The 24,229-nt window shown below is 47.5% G+C and overlaps 1 protein-coding gene across 1 annotated transcript; it reads right to left on the reverse strand.

Annotated features, from left to right (window-relative positions):
* Window positions 1-15,106: 15,106 nt before the first annotated feature.
* On the reverse strand, window positions 15,107-24,096 carry FZD4 (frizzled class receptor 4). Its single transcript, XM_059412350.1, has 2 exons — window positions 23,633-24,096; window positions 15,107-21,522 (listed from the first exon to the last, which is right to left on the reverse strand). Exons 1-2 carry the CDS (start codon window positions 23,915-23,917, stop codon window positions 20,194-20,196), a joined length of 1,614 nt encoding a protein of 537 aa, XP_059268333.1. The 5' UTR covers window positions 23,918-24,096; the 3' UTR covers window positions 15,107-20,193.
* Window positions 24,097-24,229: the final 133 nt, after the last annotated feature.

Consider the following 24,229-nt stretch of genomic DNA (forward strand, 5'->3'; position numbering starts at 1 on the left):
AACCTCATGAATGTCTAACCCATTCAAAAATGGAAACAAATAGACAGAATTTAACTATAACAGCAGTGGCATGAGGGTAAAGCAGGAGGCCGGGACGCTATGGCAACAGATGACGGGGTATGGACTTGGTGGACAGAGGAAGTCCCTGAGGAAGTCACTTTTAAAATGAAATTTGATGGAGAAATAGGCCAAGGGGCAAATGAATGAACAAGGACCCCGTGTGCAAAAGCCCTGAGGAGGGACAGGGCTTCAGCTTCCAGAAACAGAAAGATACCTCATACAGCTGCCCTGCAGACACAAGGGGTAGGGGGACTGGGAAGCAGGAGCTGAAGACACAGTGAAGGACCAAAGTATGTAAGCCATGTTAAAAAACTTGGACTTTATCTGAAGGGCAGTAGGAAGCCATTGAGTTTAAGCAGGAAAGTGATGGGATCAAGGTTATGTTTTGAATAGATTGTTCTGGAGCCTCTGAGGAGAAATGACTGGGGGAAGCCAGAGTGGATGTTGACAACCCATATATCTGAGAAGCCGCTTTGGAGCACTATCTGGTGGTTTCTTACAAAGTTAAACATACACCTACCCTATGACCTGGCAATTTCATTCTTAGGTGTTTATCCAAGTTAAATGAAAACATATGTTCACAAAAGTATTTGCACAAGAATTTTTATAGCAGCTGTATTGGTAAGAGCAAAAATGACCTCCCCCAAACCCTACAAATCTCTATGATAAGACGAATTTATAAGCAAATTGTGGTGTATTTATACACTGACGTACTACTTGGCAATATGAAGGAAGGGACTCCTGATCCACACAACACAAATGATACTTAAATCTTCTTTTTGGGAAAAAAAAAAAAAAAGACACAGGAATGCATATACCGTATTACTCTGTTGACAAGAAATGAAATCCAGGTACAGAAAAAAATAATCTATAGTGTTAGAAATCAGAAAGTAGCTGCCTAGTGGGGAGAGAGAAATTGACTGGAAAAATGAGAGAATGTTCTGGGGTGATGGAAATGTTTTATTTCTGGTTGTCCATGGCAGTTATGCAGTGCGTGCACTGTCAAAACTCATCAAACTAAACAACTGAGATTTATGCTTTTCATTCTCTGTGAAGCATATCGTATATCTCTGTAATACAAGAAGAAGAAAAAGAGAGAAGGAAGGGAGGGAGGAAGAGAGGAAGGAAGGAAGGAAAGAAAGGGTCATTGAGAAAAGTAGGAGGTATTTGTGGTAATCTGGGGAAAGGTCATGGTTGCCTGATGCCCTATGATGAGGTTCAAGTAAAATAATGCGCAGAAGAAGGCAAACTATGGAGGTCCATGCAGACTGTAAAGCTGTATACATACAGTGAAGCCCTGTGCATAAGTGAGGATTTAGTCAAACTTAACCCATATTGAATTCTGGAGGTGCGACATCTGATTGCCCGAGGCCGTCCTGTTTATTTGCAATGAGGGGCTTGCAGGCTGTTAATCATGATCTTCTTGTAGGGTCTGTCGCCATGTGGCAGGAAATGGATCCAGAGGCTGCCGCAATTCATCAGAATACTTGATCTTGAGGCAAAAATAAAGCGGTGGTGGTGCCTGGCTGACTCAGCCAGTGGCTCATACAACTCTTGATCTCTGGGTTATGCGTTCGAGCCAGGCTGGCTGGAGCGGTTACTTAAAAATAAAATCTTCAGGGGGCGCCTGGGTGGCTCAGTGGGTTAAGCCTCTGCCTTCGGCTCAGGTCACGATTCCAGGGTCCTGGGATCGAGTCCCGCATCGGGCTCTCTGCTCAGCAGGGAGCCTGCTTCCTCCTCTCTCTCTGCCTGCCTCTCTGCCTACTTGTGATCTCTGTCAAATAAATAAATAAAATCTTTAAAAATAAAAAAAATAAAAATAAAATCTTCAGAAAAATCTTAGAAAGAATGAAGTAGTGTGGGGAGAGGTCATGGGAGGCAGAGCTGCCTTTTTGCCAAAGATAATTTTCTACTAAAAACTGGGCTCTCCAAACAACAACCAAAAAACGCATTTAGCTCCTGGCTTGAGTCTTGAATTTATTTTTTGAATAATTAGGGTTTGAAGGATACCAAGAAAAGGAAGCAGGCTGTCAATTCCTGAGGCAGGGACCATAATGATCAGTGACACGGCCACCCAGCTTTCAGGAGAGTTTGCTGGGAGCTGAGAGTGTGTGGGAAACCCACATGGGCTGCTCGAAGCATCTGCCTCGGAGTGCAGACAGGTTTAGAGGAACAGCTGTGGCGAAAGCAGTCAAAGCCATCGGAATGGTTGGCTACTCACTATTTAACCAAACACAGCTTTTTTTATGTGCTTTTTTTCAATGTTAATAAATCCCTAATTATTTGCTTGCATTTCTTATTGATTTTTCTCCCCCAAAACCACTTTGAATGAGCAGACATAGCCAGGTCCACCCTAGCCACACCCAACAATGCTAAACCCCTTGCACTGTACCTGGGCCTTTTGTCATTGAGCTATCCCTGCTCGAGTGCTCGATAGATTCTATGACCTCCTAAGGAAGTTAGAAGAGCCTCTTGAGAGCTGCTGTGGACATTTGCCATATTTTTATTGTCTAGTGTCTGTCCCCTAATCTCCCTCTCTTTCTTTTTTTTTTTTCCTTATTTATTTATTGGACAGAGAGATCACAAGTAGGCAGAGAGGTAGGCAGAGAGAGGGGAGGAAGCAGGCTCCCCGCTGAGTAGAGAACCCGACGCGGGGCTCGATCCCAGCACCCTGGGATCATGACCTGAGCCAAAGGCAGAGGCTTTAACCCACTGAGCCACCCAGGTGCCCCATCTCCCTCTCTTTCTAAGCATTGGTCTCTGCTGTAGTTTCTCCTGGTGTGAGGTAGGACCCATCTTTCATATTGAGAGTAGATGGGATCTCTCCCTATTCCTCTCTCTCTCCCCACACTTGCACCCACTGACCCACACATACACACACCGTTGGCCTTGGCAGAATCTAGTGATGGCCACCTGACTTGGGCTTAGCCTACCCAGTGGTCTTCCCTTGAACTGGGAGCCTCCAGAGAGCAATACATGAGCATGAAAGTGGCTCGTGGTCATCCATGGAGGCAGCTGGAAGTCAGGTGTTCAAAAGCAGCAAAAGTCATTTGTTTGGGGCGCCTGGGTGGCTCAGTCATTAACTGTCTGCCTTGGGCTCAGGTCATGATCCCGGGGTCCTGGGATCGAGCCCAGCATCGGGCTCCCTGCTTGGTGGGAAGCCTGCTTCTCCCTCTCCCACTCCCCCTGCTCATGTTCCCTCTCTCGCTGTGTGTCTCTGTCAGATAGATAGATAGATAGATAGATAGATAGATAGATAGATAAAATATTAAAAACAAAGCAAAAAGTCATTTGTTCAAAAGTTGGCATGCTGACCCAGTACTTTCACCAAGACACTATCACCTCACCCTCTGACTTGCCACTTCTGGTTTGGAAAACCGAATCCTGGGACTTAAAATGACGTGTCTATGTTCACATGATAAATTATCATCCAGGTCCAAACTCAAACCTAGATTTTTCTTTTTTTAAGACTTTATTTATTTGATAGGGAGAGAGAGAGATATCACAAGTAGGCAGAGCAGCAAGCAGGGGTGTGGGGGGTACACAGGTTACCTGCTGAGCAGAGAGCCCCTTGAGGGGCTCGATCCCAGGACCCTGAGATCACAACCTGAGCCGAAGGCAGAGGCTTAACCCACTGAACCACCCAGGCGTCCCTCAAACCTAGATTTTCCTGTATCCCCATTGCTTCCTCCCGAGCACAAGAATCTCTCTTAATTTCTACCAATTTCTATCCTCCAATATCCCTTTAGTAAATTCCCTTCTGTTTAAGTTACCTGGAATCTGTTTCCACCTCTGACACCTAAGACAAACACACAATTATAGGGGCACCGGGTGGCTCAGTCTGTTAAGCAGCTGCCTTCGGCTCAGGTCCTGGTCTCAGGGTCCTAGGATTGATCCCCACGTGGGGCTCCCTGCTCCGTGGGGAGTCTGCTTCTCCCTCTCCCTTTGCCCCTCCCTTCTGCTCATGCTCACTAGCTCTCTGTTTCACTCTCTCTCTCTCTCTCCAATAAATAAATAAAATATTTAGGAAAAAAAATACACAGTCCTAAACTAGTGGCTTCATGTCCCATCTCACGCTTTCATAGAAATGCTCTCAGGCAGTTTCTCAGACACTCAGATCCAGGGCGTTACTGTGGGGACAATGGAGAGACACTGCCTACGTGGGAGTGCGGATGAGAGAAGAGTGAGGAAGAGGACAGGAGAGGGAAAAGAACCACACATTTTCCATCCACTTCATTCCAGGATTGAGGATACAGCGGGGGGTCCGCCGAGGCAGAGGCCGTAACAGATGCCCTGGTGGTGACGTCACGGGGAGGGAGGTGTCTCGCCTTGGCAGTGGCAGAAGTGAGGTTGGGTGAGGCTGGAAGTCTTGCCCAGGAACCACAGTGGGCTGCTAAGCAGACCTGTCCTTTCTGCTTGAACACGTGTGTTGAGCACCAGTGGGTAAACCGTGTGCCTTCTTCCTTTTATAGTAGGATTGCCAAGTTGTATCTGGGATTTGGAATGAGTTGATAATCATGTGACGGGATCACTGGATTATGTATTTATTTCTTTAAAAAACCCAAGGTAGGAAACTTGACTGAGCCCGCACGTGAGCGGCAGGGGTGGTGGAGCTCCGAAGTCTGTTTTCATTTAAGGGAAATGGATCCAGCCTGAGTGTAAATTCGAGACCGTGTTTGCTTGTCTCACACTCTTGTTTTTTTCAAATGACTTTCGTGTGTTTTATTTCATCTGTTTTCCCCACTTCTGGGATGAGAAAACTGAGGTTCGGGATTTGAAGTAATGTGTCCGTGTTCATGCACCAAATGAGCGTCGGAGCGAAAACTCAAACCCAGACCCTCTGGCCGGACCCCACAGTCCCTCCCGCCCCACACAAGAATTATTGTTGCATCACCCGGTCTTAACAAAGAGATTTGCACTGACTTATGCTGATGATTTGATTTGGCCTCTTGGGATTCTGCAGGTTAACATTAGTCTCACGTCATTGGTCATTGTTCGAGCACATGCAGCCTCTCTCTGTCTTTGTCTCTATCTCTGCACCTTTCCCCTGGCTTTCTACCTCTCCTCCCTCCTCCCTTTCTCTGTTTCTCTCCTTTCCTTCTCTTCTTTCCTCCCTTCCTCTCTTCCCACAAACACACTTATTTTTTCTTACACGGCGAGGGTCTCATGTTGACAGGGTGGGTGAAACTCCTAGCGTCTTTTAAGCGCCTGGAAGCAGAATATTTTCTTACGGATTTTTATTGTTTGGATTGTTTTGCCAGGCTAATGAAGAAAGACCCGAAGGTCCCCTTATCTCAGGCCAACCAGAGGATGCCTTCCAGTTTTTGTTTTTGTTTCCAAGCTGGTTCCTTACAAATGCATCTAGAAGGTCACTCTCGGGTCCCCAAGATAGGAGGGGGGGGGGTAATCAATCACACCTAGGACATCAGCATCACAGAAGAGAGTCTCATGAATGGAAGGACTTGAGGAAAGGGAGAGGGGGCGTCTGAGCTGCCCCAGAATTATGAGCTCAGGAAGGGTGATCTGAGGGATTGCTTGGGATAGAGTCTCAAGAATATTCTAGTTCAGTGGCTATTCTTGTCCTCTGATTTTCTACTCCAAGTAAATAAATAAATATATACTTACCCCAAAGGCTCAAATGTTTACCAGGTAATTTGATAATTGCAACTCAGCAAGCAATAAAGACTGTCTAATAGCTCTAAGGGCTGAGTCCACAAGGGGCCCCCAGGCAATTTCTTCAAAACAGACAAAGGGGACTCCAGTTCCAGCTTTGCCAAGGACGAGCTTTGTGAGCTAGGGCCACTCACTTCACTTCTCTGGGCCTTACCCCCTCAACTATAAAATGACCTAATAAATTAGTCTATTCTTTCAACAAATAACTTACTAAACATCTATCTGACACAGGTCTTGTGCAAGGAACTGAAAGTATTATTTAAAGGTAGATAGACCCCTGGTCTCAAGGGGCCTCAAAGTTTAATTGGAGAAACTATGCATAATAAAGGAAAACAGAAGGATTATAATTTTTTTAAAGATTTTATTTATTTATTTGACAGACAGAGATCACAGGTAGGCAGAGAGGCAGGCAGAGAGAGGAGGAAGCAGTCTCCTTGCTGAGCAGAGAGCCCGACTGACGCAGGGATCGATCCCGGGACCCTGAGATCATGACCTGAGCCAAAAGCAGAGGCTTAACCCTCTGAGCCACTCAGGCGCCCAGTATTATAATATTTTTAAGCATTCTACTGGTGCTCTGTGCAAAGTGCAATGGAAAGACTAAGGTGGAAACAACTTGCCCCAGCTTTAAAAGTCTGTGTGTGTGTGGCTTTCTTATTTGTGTGTTTTGTTTCCATCTGCTTTTCATACTAATGTATTTTATTCTTCCTTGACTTAGCTATTTTCAAATAATTGTTGTTATTATAAACCATTGCATACTGTTTAATTCATTATATACTGTTTAATTGCCTCAACAATTGTAAAAGTTAGATATTATGATCACCATTTTAGATATTTTATATATAAGATATTTTAGATATAAGAACTAGATAAGATATTTTAGATATAAGAATTTAGATATTTTAGATATAAGAACACTGAAGCTCAGAGGTTAAGTAACCTACTCAAGCTCACGCAGCTGGGAAGTTACAGAACTCGAAGCTATCAACTTCAAGACTTGTATTCTTTCCACTATTCGGTACTGCTTCAGGCGTATGCAGCAACTCAGGATCGGCAACATAATTTGTAGAAACAAGTGCAAAGTAAAAATACGGGGGTCATTTGTTCAGAAACTATTATGAATTTCAGGGCAGTACAGTAGAGCATTAAATAAGGCAGTGGGCCTTTCTAAGCGTGGGGCTCTGAACAACTGTCCAGCTCACACACCCGGGAAGTCTGCCCCGCCAGCTACAATTTACTTTCCAGGTATCATCTATCATCTCTCATCAAGGAGCAAAAGCATCATAGTAACTGGCAGGCCTAGACCTCAGTGACAGAATTTTCCAGTAGTCATGCTTCACACGTGCACTTCCTGAGGCCCCCCTCACCCCACACCCCCCAGGTCTCAGCATGGATTCCTCTGGCAGAACTTCAGGGCTCTCTGCGGTAACTTTTCCAGAGAAGGAACATTTTGGGGATGGGGGGATAGATCTTCTTGGACTGACAAGGGTTCTGGCCGCACCAAAGTCCCTTTGCCTCTCTTATTCAGCTGTAGAGCCGACCTGTAGGTGTGCTGTAACGCGGGGCGGTGGGGAAAAAGCAACAAGGACTCTGCATATGCTGGTTTATAAGCCTCGCTCCTGAAGCGTTCGAGAAGGTGTCCGCTGCTATGGACCCAGCAGATTATGATGGGCCTTTTGGTCAGCAGTTCTGAATCAGTTATATTTAATCTTCTGAAATCATAGACTCATCTATGAAACTATGGGCCATCACCACAGAAAAAGGACACATGGGCACGTAAAGTATTTTGCATACAATTATAGACTCCCTACATTGACTCCATATTTTTTTTAAAAACCCTGGTTTAGATCCTAGCTTCCCCAATTATAGAACCTACCATATTAGACCCAGGCAGAAATTTAGAGATTATTTTTATGAAATCGTCTTATTCCTCAGAGGGGGTAAAGGCCGAGGTCATTTGGGATAATAAAAGGTTCTGTATGTTTCCAAAGACTCAATGGTCAACTCTTCCTTGAGGTAGTTACCCCACTCCTGATGTGCACCTACCAAAACACTGTCGCCACGTGGGACATTCTAGAACCACAAATGGCTAATGTCAGGACATTAGTGAACATTTGGGGAGCACCTGACTAGCCAAGGTGTTGGGGATAAGAAGAGTCCGTGTCTTCAAGAAGCTCACAGGCGGGGCGCCTGGGTGGCTCAGTGGGTTAAGCCGCTGCCTTCGGCTCAGGTCATGATCTCAGGGTCCTGGGATCGAGTCCCGCATCGAGCTCTCCGCTCAGCAAGGAGCCTGCTTCCCTCTCTCTCTCTCTGCCTGCCTCTCCATCTACTGTCAAATAAATAAATAAAAAATCTTAAAAAAAAAAACTGCATAAAAGCTCACAGGCATCTAGGGGAGAGACACATAACAATAGAATGTGATAGAACTTGTGTAATTATAGACATCTGAGGTAGGCTGAATGCTGACATACAGACAGATGCCATCAGCTCTGCTTGCTTGGAGCACACCAGGCTCCCAGGAGAAAAAAACTCCTACAACAGGGTCTTGAAGAATGGGCTCCAGGCCATGCAGAGAAAGAGTCTTCTAGCTGAGGGGATGGGCATGTGGCAAGGCAGAGAAGGACAAGGCAGCCTGAGGTCCAAGTGGGTGGGATTGGCTAGAACATAGGCTACATCTGAGGAAGACGTGGGAGGTGGTGCTGGAAGGGACCGGCTTCTGGGGCCTCCCTTGGAATCTCTGAAGAATGTCAACCAAAGTGACAGATGAAGGAATCTCTTCCTGGGGACACTACAAGAAGGGCAGCTATCCATCTGTTCTGCATGGACTTCTGCCGGGCGGGGGTCGGGTAGGGATAAGGGATGCAAGCAGCCTCTCTGAGATCCCTATCACTTCTCTCCATAAAAATCAACGGCTGCCAAACACTAGAGAACATAAGAAGGGCCCTGGAAAGCGTTCATAAATGACGGGCAGCAAGCCTAAAATTTATCTCTGAGATGCCAATGAGATTTATTCACCAGAAAAGTACTTTTCTTCTCCACTAAAAGATGGCTGAATGGCAAGAGGCCTTCTCACATGGAAAGTACTTTCATTTTTAAAACTAAAAAAATGTAAAAACCTGATCCCAGCTTGATATATTATGTGTTTCTTCTGCAATTTTTTATTTTTTATTATTTATTTACTTATTTTTAAAATTCATTTAATTTTTAATATTTTATTCATTCTTAAAATTGAACCAGTTTAGTTAGCCCTAGGGATACGCTGCCTCTGAAGAAATGTTAATCAAGAGAAGAGAACATCTCCAGAAACACATAACAGTTGCTGTTTCCTTGTCACTACTTCTCAGGATTCCTGGGCAGCATGGGCTAAGAAGTCCTCGGAAGGCGTGTGTTTTCTCCAAAGCAAAGGCAGAAACAAGAAAAATCCTAGTAACCTGGGACATTCCGCGGAGTCGATGCTCTGCCCTGTAGATGTTATTCCGAGACTTACCGCTAGGTGTCACAAGAACCCCGTTTTAAAAGAAACAAAGCTTCCAAAATTGCAGACCTAAAGAAAACAATTTCCCCCAGCGTTCAAATTTTTTCAGGAAAAAGTGTTTCTAACAAGACCACAAACTGCAAATGTTCAGAACTTAAATCTTGAGAAGCTACATAATGGTCAGAATTCTTCAGACTACCTGTAAATAGCATGGTTCCTACAGGCTCGCCACAGATTTTTGTTGAACTACCCATGCTAAACGTACATCGTGCAGGAAATTCCATTGCATTTACACTATTTATTTAATAAAAATAATCTCTGCGATTATTTGCATTTATTTCTGAAGGAGGATGTTTTTCCTTCCTCAGAATAAGTTCAGGAAATGGGTGAAGTGTTCAGGAAGTTAGCTAAATGCTGATGTAAATCCAAAAGGAAGGTCTGTTGTTTAAAAAAAAAAAAAAAACACCAAAAAAAAAGCTAGGAAGTGGTTCTCTCTTTTACTTATGGAAAATGTTATACAGAATTTCACACTGAAAAGGAAGAGGACTAGGAAAAATGTGTGTGCCCATGATATCTTTTTCGGTGGATCTGGGTAGGCCGTGCAGACTTTTGCTGATAACGAACGGTAGCCGGCACAGAAAACTGTGTCAAGAAATAAAATCTAGATGGAAGGACACGACTGGGGATTAAGTTTGTCCTAAATTCAGCCCTTACTATGGCATTTGCATCAGCTATTCTAGGAAGTGTGTCCTGATAGGAAACTCTGAGTCCAGAGGACGTGGTGGGGCCCCCGCCGATTAGGAACAACCAGACACTACCCTCTGCTCACGAGCTCCCTGTCCCTTCCAGCCACGCGTAAAGGGTGTCAGGCCGACCCCATGCCCTTCCAGGGAGGGAGTCTCCTTCGGGAAAAGACCAGCTCCCCAGGGCCGCCTGGGCTGTGTTAGGCAAATTTCAGAGGCCCTTCCGAGCAGGTGGTCATTTCTCCGCGCCGGGCGGTGCAGGGACCGGGCTGCGTCAGGTGCTCGGAGCAAACAGAAAGCTTCTGGCCTTGAAACACCCCCCGCCAGAAAGCAAAGGTTCGGCCTGTTGACCAGGGCCCTGGAGGCCGCCGCGCGTTGTGGTTTCTCTGAACGTGGCCCCGGCCTTTCTCTCTCTCTGCGACCCCCTTCCCTCAGGCCTTCGTGGTTTCTCGTCCAAACGGGTGGGCCGGCCTCTGCCTGGTGTCCAGCCCCCAGTCCGGGCAGCAGCCGGGCCGAGCTGCGCGGAAAGCCCACGGCGGACGGGAGCCCTCCCTGCCCTCGCACTGTGCCCGGCGCGGCCTCCCAGGCCTTTCCTGACTTGGCCTCGGGCCACCTTCCCTCCCACTGCAAGAATCTCCAGTTCCAGTTCCGCCGAGTGACTGGCCTCCTGCACCCCGGGCCACTCTCCTCCGCACGCTGATGGGCACGTTTATTCCTCTCCCTCCGGGTGAACGAGGAAATGGGGATTGAACACATGCCTTTTTACACTTCCACTCTTTGGATTTATGGAATTACGACAGGAGAGAAGCGAGGGAACGCGGCTCGGAGGACACAAGGCAGAGCCACCTGCACAGCGGTCCTTTCAGAGCAAATAATCCAGAGTAACACGGGGGCTGGAAAAGATGCTCAGGGGTGGGTGGTGACCCATTCTGATGACTCGATGCCTTCCGTGGCACATCATGGGTACATTCTGGCTTTGTTTTTTAATGATTTTATCTCTTAGAGAGAGAGCACAAGCCAGGGGAGCTGTCGGCAGAGGGAGAAGCAGACTCCCCGCTGACAAGGAGTCAGATGCAGGACTCGATCCCACGACTCTGGGATCGTGACCTGAGCCGAAGGCAGCTGATTAACTAAGCCACCCAGGCACCCCTCAGGGGTATGTTTTATGTTTTATTTTTTTACATACTGAAACCAGCCAATCAGCCAGTGCTTGTGATGAGCAGACCAAATCTTAAGAGTGTTGGTCTCTGGGACCCACTCCTTCCTCTCTCCTCTTCCTCCTGCCTCCCTACACATTTACCTATTGAGGCAGAAGTGTCATGTTCAGGATTGAATGAGACAACAGTGTGACGAACGCTTTCTCATTGTACTCGGTACTCAGAGCTGTTCTTTGCAAGCGAAACCAGCAAGGTCCTAGAACATCGGTTAAGGAAAAATTACATAGCAAATGCCCTAAGAAGAGTATCACGGATCCTTCAGGGGGTAGGGATAGACGGAGACGTGCTGTACAGCCGATGAACTTCTGGAGGGAGACGCCGTATCTTATTTATCTTGGTGTCCCCTGCAGGGCTCTCCCAGGACAGTGGCTGGTGCATGATGGGCCCTCATTCAGCTATTCAACAAATATTTACTAAGCAGTAGAGGATTTGTTTTTCCAGGTTTGGAGTTTTAAGCTTGTTAATAACAGCTGAATTCTTTCTCTGTTTTGTCATCTGCACTTTTGGACTCTGGGTTGGACTTTGTCTTTGGCGGCATTTTACAAGCACTGCATCTCTCCCTCTCCCGGCCTGGCCCAGTATTCTACAAACAGTAGGCTCGCAGCAAATGCTGCTAGGGAGGGGAAGGAGGGAAAAAGGAGGAAAGAAAGACAACTAAAAATAAGCAGCACAGGGGGTAGGTGATCATTCTCAAAACTGCCTTTGAGACTAGAGAATTTTCTTTGAGAATTTTGCCAGAGCGTCTTTCCAGAAAGTCCTGCCTATGTGATGGCTCGTGTTAGCTTTGATTTCTTTCCTATGCTGGTTACATTGGTCACCAACCCCCCACCCCCAGCCCCTAACTAACACAGTTTTAAAGCTCTGCCTCCCTCCTGTCTTCTTTCCATAGACATTCTGGTGACTCGTGCCCTATGTCAGGCACAGCGAGGGCCAGACCCCGAGGTCACACAGGCAGGCAGCTTTGGGCACCCAGTCACCTCCAGGGATATCAGTCCAGTGGGGAGATGGACACATGACGAGACCATGACCCATAGTGTCGTGATGGCACCCAGAGTTGGCAGCACAGGGGCTTAGAGTCGACTATGGTCGGAACAAAAGGCCAGAAGTGTAAGGAGGAGAGTCAAGGAAGTCTTCCCAGAAGAGATGCTCTAAGACTTGAGTCTTGAATGAAGAACAGACACAACTTTCCTCTTTGAAGAAAGATGGAAGGGGCATTCTAGGCAAGGGGAAACACCTATGAAAAAGCCAGAGAGTGAGAGGCAAAGCGTGATCGGATTGTTCTCTGTGATTTATCAGTTCCATCTCATGGCTTTATACTCCACCCTTTAGCCTCCTACCCTGTGAAATAATGCAACGTTCAGGCATTTTAGAAAACTTGGAGAGCCAATCCCTTCATCTCTTAAAAAGAAAGGCACTGAGAAGGTGAGTGCGCCAGGAGATTAAACACGCTGGTGGGTGAAAACAGGATCAGGGACTGAGAGGAAACCACGTGGGAGGCTAATAAATATTGGGACACTGAGGTGAAATGTAGCAAGTTCTTTAAAATCTTTATTCTCTCTCCTGGGAGTGAGACATTGGAATCCTTGGTGGGAGGGCAGGTGAATGTGTGGCTTCTCTTAGCCTGAGAATAAGCTGAGAGAGAAGACAGGATGATTTTAGGAATTTCAGGTGGGACCAAGGCCCATTTCGAAAGCCTTTTTGAATATACCTTTGCGTGCCCAACGTTTTCACAACATCTAGCGAGATGGTCCCATTCCTCCAACCCTGCTGCTTTGAGAAGGAAAACGGAGAAAGGATGACCGCCTTCTCCAAGTGCGGTTTGTTTCTGTTCACAGAACCTCCGAAGACAGGAAGCCAAGGCTGACCTCTCTAGTCAAGAGTGAGCTCAACTTTAAAATTATGATTGCATGTGAAAGCTAAAATGGGAAAGAAAAAAATCAGTTCTCAGGACAGAAATGCTAAAAACCCTTGGGCCACATTCCAGTCAAGGTCCTGGCCCTGCACACAGAGCTCCCATTGGGGGTGGGTGGGTGGGTCGGAGACCAGCCAAGACCAGTTCGAGCTAGCTGAGTGTCAGGGATCATGGGGTTGATTCTAGAGGTGTCCAGTTTGCAGATAAAGAAACTTGCCTCAGTGATTTATGCTGCATAATCCTTAAACAACAGAAGCTCATGGCCAGCTCTCATTATTGAGAGAGTTGCCTGCCAAAACATTTACCCATTCCCACCAAACAGTTTGCAGGGGTGGAAGGAATCAGAGGAATCGAGTATGTTTTCATTTCCTAGGGCTGCCATAACCAATGGTCACAAACTGGGTGGTTTCAGACCCAGAAATGTATTCTTGTGCAGTTAAGAGTCTAGAGGTCCACAGTCAAGGTGTCGGCAGGCTTGCCATTGGAGGCTCGGATGAAGAACCGTTCCTGCTCCCTCCTAGCTTTCGGGGACTGACCATCCTTGGGATTTCTGGCCCGGCGGGTAACTGCATCACCCTCATCTGTCCCTTCGCCTTCATGAGGCGATCTCTCCTCTCAGTGTCTGTGTTCAAACTGCCCCCTTACTATAAGGACGCCAGCCACTGAACGAAAGCCTACCCAAATGGGGTATGAGGTCGCTTTAACCTGATTAAGTCTGTGAAGATCCTAGTTCCAAATAAGTTCACATTCACAGGTATAGGGGGTAGAACTTCAACATGTCTTTTGGGTGAACACACCCACTCACCACTGTGTGTAAGACCACAACAAAAATCCATGGTCTGGGTGTGAGAAGACCAGGCTGTCCAACCTGCTAACTCCCTGGGCAAGTCCCTTGCCCTAAGTTTCAGTTCTTCCTTAAACAAGATGATGCCTGTCCGGGCTTACTTTAAAGATGCCATGAGAATAAGATGAAATCATGTAAATGTAAAATTATTTTCATGTGGAAAGTGTTCCTCCAGTGCAATTATGAATTCATTCCAGATTGTGTTGACTTTTCCTTAACTTCCTAACTACTTAATGGGTAGGTAATGAAATGAGAAACACAGTCTGTCTTACAGGGAAGAGAATTTAAATTACATACCTTCCTTCATTTATGGTTTCAGATAAAAGTACAATAGCAATCTGCAATGAAGGAGAATAGTATTACAGATCTTCTTCCCTGGGCTTTTTCCTTACACCAAAACAGGGTGGTATTCAGGGGAAACCAGGGTGTGGAAAGTAATTTAAAGGCAAACCAGGAGGGCTGATGTTCTCTCCTGGGCCATCAGCAGACATCTCCAATGGGAAGGGTTCCCCTTGCATCTGCGTCTGTGTGGTCCTTATTATTTGCTCCCATGAAGTGTTCTGGTAAAAGCTATGAATTTGCTTCATCTGGTGACTTCTGGATAAGGAGACATAGGCCACTCCATTTATAAAATTAACTAAGAAAATGATCATCCTGATTGACTGACATGACATACTCCCGTATCTATTACACAAAAATGACTGTTGGGGAATCAGGAAGAAAACAATTTTAATGAAAATGTTTAAAAAAAAAAAAAAAAAGAATCCCTCCTGCCCTTTTTAAAGACCCCTGAGGCGCTCGTGGTGATAACAAAAAACTCTTAAGCCACCAGATTAAGTCAGAGGAGCTTGGAAAGTATACTAAAAATAGCCACGCCTAGTGGAGACACCAGAAAGAGGTGTCACGGCTTGGGAACTACGGTTTCCTCCAAAGCATCATGTGACGATTTCAGTGATACTGATGACCACGAGAGCAATAAATTGTGTTGACCTTGGACCTTGGGGGTTTACTGACCCAGGAGAAATCCCAGAGGGGAAAAATAGAACCAGCAAAAAAAGAAACAAAGAGGCTCTCAGAAAGAGCCTCTCAATCTTCCCTACAGACCCAAATTTCTTGTTCATGCTGCTGGGAAGGTGTGCCTCCTGGGAGCTCTGCTGCACCTCGAGGAACACGCCACATCTCAGACCAGTTAATAAACAAAACTTTATTTTCCTTTAATACAAAAATTAAATAGCAAAGTTTATTTTTTTTTGTACAGTGATAAATTAGAAATTTACAGTACAGACATCAATGCAGACACACGTTTGTACATCCTTAAAAGCAGGGTCCATTTCCTTTGACATTCAGCAGTTCACGAGGGCAAGTGTAGCAGGTGCCTGGTACCTCTATGTCGAACATCTGGAAGCCCCCCGGGTTGGCCTCAAGGTGGCTGGAGTTGCAGGGTGGCACGGGATCCAAGGACAGGCCACAGGGCATGCATGGCCTGCCTGCTGCACAAGGATGGTGAGTCCCAGTTCGTCTCTTCACAAATCACGCTTGACACTGACTCCACCTTTCCTGCAAAGCACTCAAGGGGCCTTTCATCCTCAGACCTTTGCAAGTCTCACAACATCCCTGTGAGGTAGGAAAAAATTCAGAACCACCTAGATGCCCCAGCGGGGAAGACAGCAAGAGAGTGGCCTCCCCCTCCCAAAGCACACAACCAGGTTGGAGCCCAAGCCCATGAGTGGAGAGGAGCACATCTTCGGGGAGAAGATAGACCAGTCTTTGGGGAGCAGAGTTGCTCCCGTCCCTCTTCTCAGAAGCTCTTCTGAGAGAACAGTGGTCAGATACTGAATATGGCAGGAGATCAAGGAGCCACCAAAGCCTAGAGGACATGGCCCTCTCCCAACTGCCTGGGCAAATACGGGGAATTCGCCGGTGCAGAGAAGAAGAAGGGAAGTAAGATAAATCAGAAACAGGAACAGGCTGCTACAGGGCAAATGGGCCACCGGAGGGGAAGAGGCCTGTTGGAGAGGGTCAGGGTTCACTTCCCTCTCGGGGAGAGTCAGCAGGCCATGACCGCACATGCGCGTGGCAAGATGCAGCAACAGAGAGCTCTGAGCAGGCCACAGGGAAACAAAATCCATTATTTAAGGCTCTGGTATCTGATCCTTGGAAGAAGCAAAATGCTCTTCTAGGAGATTCCAAGATCTATGACCTAGGCCCAGAGGAAAATGATAACCTGGGTCCTTCGCCCAACATTAGGCAAATCAGAGGAGGACTCAACCCAAATACAATAAAAGGACACCCAGAACCGTTCGAGTCCAGTGACTGGATGTAACTGGCTAGAAAGGCAACTCCCTCCAATCCCTCCCATCACAGAATGAAAATCAGGACATAGCTCAATCCTGGGGGCTCCTTCCAAAGTCCGTGCTCTATGGCTCTCCCCACTGACTGCTGCTAGGGCTACCTCCCCAGAAGCCACAGGCCACACCAGCCTGGTGACATCCCGGTAAACCAAGTCTGTGCTCCAGGGCTGAGGCTGGCGAGCTCCTCCGTGTCCTCAGGTCCCAGCTCCATTGATAACACAGTAAGGCCTGAATTCAGTGACGGGGGCGGCTGGGGGGTGGGAGGGCACCAGAGAAGACAGAGCTCAGGGTGCTGGTAAAGTCACAATTCAGAACGTCAACACAGAAGTTGTCCTGATCCTGGGTTGGAGGGTGCAGGTGAGGGAGTGACTGCGGAGAGGAAGTCAGAGAGCATCTCAGGGAAAGATATAGCGGGACTGCCTTCTGTGGTTTCAGGACCCTGAGCAAATTGGCGGCTCAGAAGTCTTCTCAGAGTTCAGGAAATGGGAGGAAAAGGATATGAATCAACCAAGTAGCTCAACCAGACGGTTCTAGCCAGTTCCACCCTACCCTGTGCTCCTCGGCCCTGAAGGGTGGCCTTTGCGAAGAGAAAGAGGGGCTTGCCAGAGCGGAGGGTGGACAGAGGTGCCCTGGGCCCCTGTTGAGTAAAATCTCCAGAGGCCAGGGCATTTTGGGAGAAGCTACAATCATCCCTACTTATTCTAGATTTCAAAAAAACCCAGCCCTAACCTTTTCCCTAGCAAGATGTCCTCAGATTCCCCTGCACGCGTCACACAAAACACCCCGAGCCCTGAGCGGCCTGCCCCCCCCCATCCCCACGAGGTGTGGGAGCGCACATCCTTTCGGCTAATGTTCAGTGTTTTCCTGGGGGATCTCCACAGAGCTGGTCATGAAACTGGGCTGAGGCATCCTGTCAAAACCCCTGGAGCTGACGAGCAGGGGAATCGTGGGGAGGGATGATAGAGACAGGAAAGGCAGAAAAACCCAGGAAGTGGTTGATGGGTGGGAGACCGTGATACAGAGGGCCGTCTTCCTCCCCCAAAACCAAGAGCAACACTCGGCAGACCCAGGCACATCCTCAGTCCGGGCCAGTGGGGAAGACAAAGCCTGCACTCCTCCACGGCCCCAAAGGTGCCTAACAACGGGGCTTTACACAGAGTGGGCACTCACAAATGTGCTAATAATTGACTTTTTTTTTTTAAACAGATACCAGCTGAAGAGGTGATGCAGTCACATCAAGGTAACTCGTAACTGACCGCAGCCACAAAGCTCTTTTCCTGAAACTGTAAACACTCTCCATTGTCTGGAATGTGAAAGGAAAGGCCCACAGCCCTGTGACACAGCTAGGGCTCCTAATCCTGGCTGCACCGAGGGCCACTTCCGGTCAAATGGACTTTCCCCCGCGAGAAGGCCAGACATTTGCAGAAGGGACATGTTTGTTTTCGAACTCAGGCGGATCGGTTCACCCAAGCCCTCTTACTCTTATTATTTCATTTCTCACAGATATCGAGCACCTACTCTGTGCCTGGCCCTCTGCCGGGTGCCACCTGGGTCACACGATCACTGAGCCATCAGAAACACAAGCGCCTGACAGAGGGCTACAGTCATAAAGTGAGGCCAGTGCCCTGGCTGCACCATCCTTCTTCCCCTTCCTGGGCCTGAGTCTCGGCGCAACTCCCAGGACGCTGGAGCGGAGCGTGAGTAAGGGCAGGCCCTGCCCCTGGGTGAACGCTCCACGGCCCTGGGCAGCTCTGGGAACTGTCTGCAAGCAGCACAGGGAGTTCACATTTGTATTCCAGAGGCGACACAGTCTCAGATGGAGTTCAACGGGCCCTTCTGGGGATCATTTCTCATGCTCCTGGAACCCTGACCCGGAGTCCAGCCAAGGTACTGGGGCACGGCACGCACACACACACACACCAGGGACCCTCCACACCCAGTCAGCATCTGTGCTCAGAGCCCTGAGACTTTCCCTTCCAAAATACACAACAGATCTTCTATGCATCTTTACCTCAGATGGCTCAGGAGCCCCAAAAAAACAAAGAAAAAAAAGTGTCAAACCACAGCTCAAAAAGGATGGGAAAGGACACATGTATTTCCAGAATCTGACCACCTATTAGGGAATCTGAGTCCCTGGAAATGTCTTTCCACAAAGAAATGTGATAAAAGAGTTTTCCTACCTGTTTCTGAAAGAGGGCGTGGGGTGGGGCATGAATAAATAATAAGTGAGTCATTGCAAAGTAGTTGCTGAAGCAAAATAGGTATGAGCTACAAGGACCTGTGACATTGTCAACCATTTGTCCCAGAGATCTGGCGATTAGAAGGCCTAAGGCAGGTTAAGAGAGAGTCCAGTTACAATTTTAAAAGAATTGCAACTTTTTGAGAGGCTGCTAGGGGGGTACCCCATTGTGAGGAACATAAAGCATAACTTTTAAAAGCTCTGGATACCCCTGCAAAAGGCAATTAAGACCTGTGTTGTTAAGAGTTTGCAGTTCACTTCATATGGTCTACACTTTATTCCCTACTAACCAACCTAGCTCCTGGCTGGAATCCTGGAGATTCATTAAGCACCATATAAATACTCCAGGCCACACTGCCTCCAATGAAATCTTGTAAGGAGCCTTTGCCAATTACTAGGAAACAATTCTGCACCGAATAGTTGGAGTAGCTGTCCTTAGTTCTCTCTACAGAACAGAAAAGTCTTCATGGTGGTCATAGACTAGACTGATAACATTCTTACGCTAAAGAAAAGAAAGGCACTATCATTCTGAGAATGCAAGCTGACCATGGTTTTAAAGTCAGTTGAGTATACTATTATGTCATGGTCCAAGAATGTGCTTTTAATTGTAATTGACACACACAAATTACACAGCTAATCTGTGTGAATGCAAAGTTGCCAAGAAACTTAACATTTTAGCTCTTCCAGACTGGCGTCTGCATAGATGCAATCACACAAAGTAAAATATATTAAGTCCCCATTGCTCAATGCAACAGGTCTCCGGGGTCGGTAAGGTAAGTCGACTTGATAAATCTCATTTTCCTCTGAATTAAATGATTGTCAGAAAGTGAATCACCCTTACTTTCCCCCTCATTAGGCATGCTGCTGTGCAAAAAGAAAAAAAAAGAAAAAGAAAAAATCCTATAAAAATACCTATTTTGAGTCATTAACAAAAACGAAGAAAACAGCAGCAGCCTACAACAGGGATGTTGAAATTTAAGAGGAAGAGACAGAAGAAAAATCCACTGGATACCTTATGTGTGTTTGTATAGTACTTTTGTTTTTTTCAAACAATTCTGTTTTATGACAAAGGCACTGAAAGGTTCTGACACCACCTCTTGGGAGAGCAATCCACAAAGCCCTAAACAGCAGACAGCACACCACAGAAATTGTTTATGTTAGATCAGCCCAACTATAAAACTCTTGTAACACTTGTCTGAACCCAGTGTCTCCAGTGTTTAGAGATTGCTTTGCTATCTGAAAGACCCAGTTAGTATTTAAGATTTTAAGGGTTAAAAAAGTTAATCTTTCTCCCTGCGAGTTACCTACTCACAGCCCAGATCTCACTCTGCAGGGAAAAGCAGTATCGCCCTGGACCCTCCTGGAATCAAGACAGGACCTCCACGCTCCAAGCTGCGACCTGCTAAAGTGATCAATGTTTTGATTTTTCACAGCTTCGAAAGCCTCTAACTGGCTTTTCCATTTTGGATCGTTCCAAAGTCTGCAGCAAAATCATTCCTTTTATGATGCAGGGGAGTGGCGGGCGGGGGACGGGCAGGTGGCGGTGGCTTATAGGGGTCACTGACGTGTTGCCAGTTCGCTCAAACTGAGATACACTGCAGGAAACTTTTAGTCGCACTTGCACCCAAATGCTAGCATTCCCCCCACCTTCAAAATTTGGAAAGCGTGGGGCCCGGGTAGCCTTATACCACAGTTTCGTTGCCTTTCCCAGGCTTCACCCAACCGTTCCCTCGCTTTTCTCTCTTTACCTTCCCAGAATTCACCAATCTGTTAGAACACTTCTGCCAGGTGTGCAGAGTCTTGGCAGACCAAATCCACATGCCTGAGGTGATGCCCACCAGCAAAGACATAAAAATCTTCAACATCTCCACCGCCATATTGGAGTCATCTGCAGAATACCGGAAGAGCGCCCAGTTGGAGATTTCATAGAAATAGCAGGCAATCACACATGTGGCAGGCACCGTGTACAGGACGGAGAAGACCCCGATCTTAACCATCAGCCTTTCCAACTTGTCTGTCTTTGTCCCATCCTTTTGCAGATTGGATCGAATTTTGAACAAGGCCACTAAACCAGCAGCGATAAACAGGGTTCCAATCACCAAATACGTGAAGAGGGGAGCCACCACAAAGCCTGTGAGGGCATCAAGGTTTTGGTTCCCGACGTAGCACAGGCCGGTCAGTTCGTCTGCATCCACCAGTCTCATAATCAAGATGACAATGGTTTTCACAGCAGGGATGGCCCAGGCAGCAATGTGGAAATAAGAGCTGTGCATCTCGATGGCCTCGTGACCCCATTTGAGTCCCGCGGCCAAAAACCAAGTGAGCGTCAGAATAACCCACCAGATGGAACTGGCCATTCCAAAAAAGTACATCAGCAAGAAAATGATTGCACATCCTGTGTTCTTAAGTCCTTCTTGGATGAGAACAGGTTCTGCTGCCTCTTCAAAATCGCAGGATATCCTTTCCCGGCCTACGGTCAGCCTGACAATATAAGCAATGCTATAAATATTATAGCACATACTGAGAAATATGATGGGGCGCTCAGGGTAGGAGAACCTGGAGGAATCGATCAGGAAGGTGAGCACAGTGAATGCGGTGGAGATGAAGCACAGGCTGGCCCACACGGCCATCCAGATATCCGTGAACTCCTTGGCCGAGCGGCTGTACAAGCCAGCATCATAGCCACACTTGAGAACACAGTTCAGGCTCCTTTTCACCCAGATGTACTGATCCGAGTTGGTGCCTACGGAGTGGCACTCTTCCCCAGGCTGGAGGGGGGTTTTGTGAGGTAAAGGCACCTCCTCATCACCCGGCCCTTCCATGCACATGTGGTTGTGGTCATTCTGGGGTGGGAATTTGCTGCAGTTCAGGCTCTCGGGCCAGGCAAAGCCAAATTCCTTCAGGACGGGTTCACAGCGCCTCTTGACCGAAAGACACATGCCGCCACACGGGCCGATGGGGATGTTGATCTTCTCTGTGCACATTGGCACGTAAACCGAACAAAGGAAGAACTGGAAAAGTAATGAAATGAACAAAGAAAACAATGACTTGGAAGTCTGACCAAATGCTTGCACGAAGCGGAGTTGAATGCTTCCAGGCAAAAGTACGTATCGACTTTTAAACCAGCTATAGGGACTCTGTTTACTCTGACCTCAGACTAGGGTGCTTAAAAAAATCCATCGCATGCACGCTTTGCTTCCTGGGTTCTAGCAATCCTTTCCCGGAGACTGTCAATAAATAAATATATAAAAAGGACCTGAAGAATTACATCACCCCTTTTTTGCATAACGCTTAAGAAAATAAACCTTAGGACTTGACTTTGTGTCTCCCTCTTTCAAAGAGCTGAACAGACTAATCAAATGACTGAGTCATTCCGGTGATGGGGTAATTTTGGTCCTCACTTCTTTATCACCATAAAAATAAATGTAAAAAAAATTACAGATCTGGCTTTTCTTATTTATATTCTCTCTTTTCTCTACTTTATCCCTTCAAATTTATTTTGTTAATCAGTCCCATACTGAAACAGAAAATGTCCTAATTGAGACACTGGTGGACCCAAGGATGGGGTGCAGGTTGGGGTCTCTGGTCACCAGGGCTTTGTTTGGCCAGATTTCCTCAATGAATAATAATGAAGCATAATAGGAAAATATAAATGTGAGGTCTCTGGAACAGCAGTACCAGCAGGACAGAGTCCAGTTGCTGTCCTCAATTCCTCCAGCATTGATAAACAGTCGGCTTGGCTCCTTACAGATGTTGTCTATGAAGTCTAGAGTTACAAGTCACTATTTTCCAGCATGTAAAGGGATCCAGTCCTGTCCTTCAAAACAGCCTGGCTGCTTCCCCAGGATACATGTAATTAAAAATATATATCCCTGCAAAAGCTGTTTCTCCAACAAAATTGCCACTGATGTCAGGATATGTGCTGTTTCCAAACTGAGAGCTAGCGGATCATTTCTGAAGCTTTTATAACCTAGTTCTAAAGTTCTGAACACTCCAAAGGGAGTGTTTCAGCAGCAACAGGTCTAATCCCGACCATCTTTCTGAAACCACAGTCCAACTTTTTGAAATGACCTGTGTAAAAACACACACCTACTAAGTAAGCTGCCTGCCTGTTTCTTATCTCTTGGAAGCTATAACCAGAACCACGGATTTCTGAAGCTTTCAGCCTGGACAACTACCCTCTGTTTTTCTTCCCAAGTTCTCTTGTCTAAATTTCTAAAACTCACTCAGAGCCTCACCAACCAAAACACAACCAGTGCTAACGTTTAAAAAAAAAATCTCTTTTAGTTCCTTTTTTTAAAAAAAATGAATGGGTTGTTGGTTTTTTAAGATTATAATTACCCTGTATATGCAAATTATTTCTTTACCTACTGTAGGTTGAACATTTTCCCTATCATTACAGAAGCTTTAAAATTTTTAATGACTGGAAAAAAAAAAAAACCTTCCAATATGCAAATTACCTTCCTGGAGCTTGACCACACACTATCACCTTTTCCCCAAACTGTGTTTTCTCTCCGCCAAATCCTAAACCTGCCCTCAACCCTGAGGATCAAAACGCTCTCAAGCCACCCAACCATTCCTTCCTGCATGACCTGTAAAGTCATGCGGGACGACGCGAGGAGGGGCCGCTCCGCAGAAAACACGACAGGGGGGCTTCATTTAGTAAGCCACCCCAAAATATGAGGGAGAAAGAAGGTCTGAGAGGGAGAAGTTCCCGGCTCCTTATCTCTCCTTCCAAGTCTTAGTTGCAGCTGGCTGCCCTGCTGGGGACTCGCCCACCGAGCAGCGGCCGCCAGAATCCTTGGCAAAGATAACCCTCAGCTCCACTGGGGTTAGGGGCTTGGCTAGACACGGGTGAGCAGGGGAGAAAAACGGAAGGGCGGGGTGTAAGAGTGGGTTCTTTCGCAGGCCAGATGACTTACACAACGTTTTGGCTTCCAGTCCCTGAGAAGGGACAGAAAAGTGGGGGTGGGGGTGGAAATCACTTTTCCAGGATAGTTTTACCCTTCAGCCTTGGAAGGGGGCACGGGGTTTGGCTTGGCAAGGGCTCCACGGAGTTAGCTTGGGGCGTCCCTGCCCAAGGGGTCTCGTCCCGCTAGGGGTGGGGGTGGGGGCGCCCACCTGCAGCTGGCTGGAGCAGCCGTACTGGATGAGCGGCGTGAAAGTTGTCAGCTGCAGCTCCGCGTCTGTCTGCAGCTCGTGCCCCACCAGGTTGGGCATCTTGGTCACGTTGTAGCCCAGGTTCTGGCACATGGAGATGCGGATGGGGTCGCAGCGCCGCTCCTCCTCGTCCCCGAAGCCCCGCGCTGGCTCCAGGAGCAGCAGCAACAGCAGCAGCAGCCTCAGACTGAGATCGACGCCCCCGGGCGCCCCCAAGACGCTCGGCACTGCGCCCCGCCGGGCCATGGCCAGAGGCGGGGGCGGCAGCGGCGGCGGCGGGAGGTGGTCCAGCAGACACCCCCAGCTTGCACGGAGGCGCCGGCTGCCCGCGTTGCTCCCAGCTCCCGGGAAGGGAGTGTGATAAGGCGCCAAGGGCGAAGAAGGGGCAGCGGACGGGTCTCCGGCAGCTGCGCGCGACTGTGTGGGATATTAGACGCCCGTGGCGGGGGCCGAAGGACAGACTGCGAGGGTCATGGCTGCAGGCGGAGAGCCCCCTCGCCCCTAGCCGGCGCCGGCCGCGTCCGCTCTGCGTCTGGGCGAACACCGCCAGCACCCAGC

Source organism: Mustela nigripes, chromosome 1 (genome assembly GCF_022355385.1).
Source record: "Mustela nigripes isolate SB6536 chromosome 1, MUSNIG.SB6536, whole genome shotgun sequence".
Classification (NCBI taxonomy): Eukaryota; Metazoa; Chordata; class Mammalia; order Carnivora; family Mustelidae; genus Mustela; species Mustela nigripes.

Coding starts and splice junctions, on each gene's coding strand:
- FZD4 (XM_059412350.1), bottom strand. CDS start 23,917: ATGGCCCGGCGGGGCGCAGTGCCGAGCGTCTTGGGGGCGCCCGGGGGC. Junction 21,523..23,632: donor GCTGCTCCAGCCAGCTGCAG/GTGGGCGCCCCC, acceptor TTACTTTTCCAG/TTCTTCCTTTGTTCGGTTTA.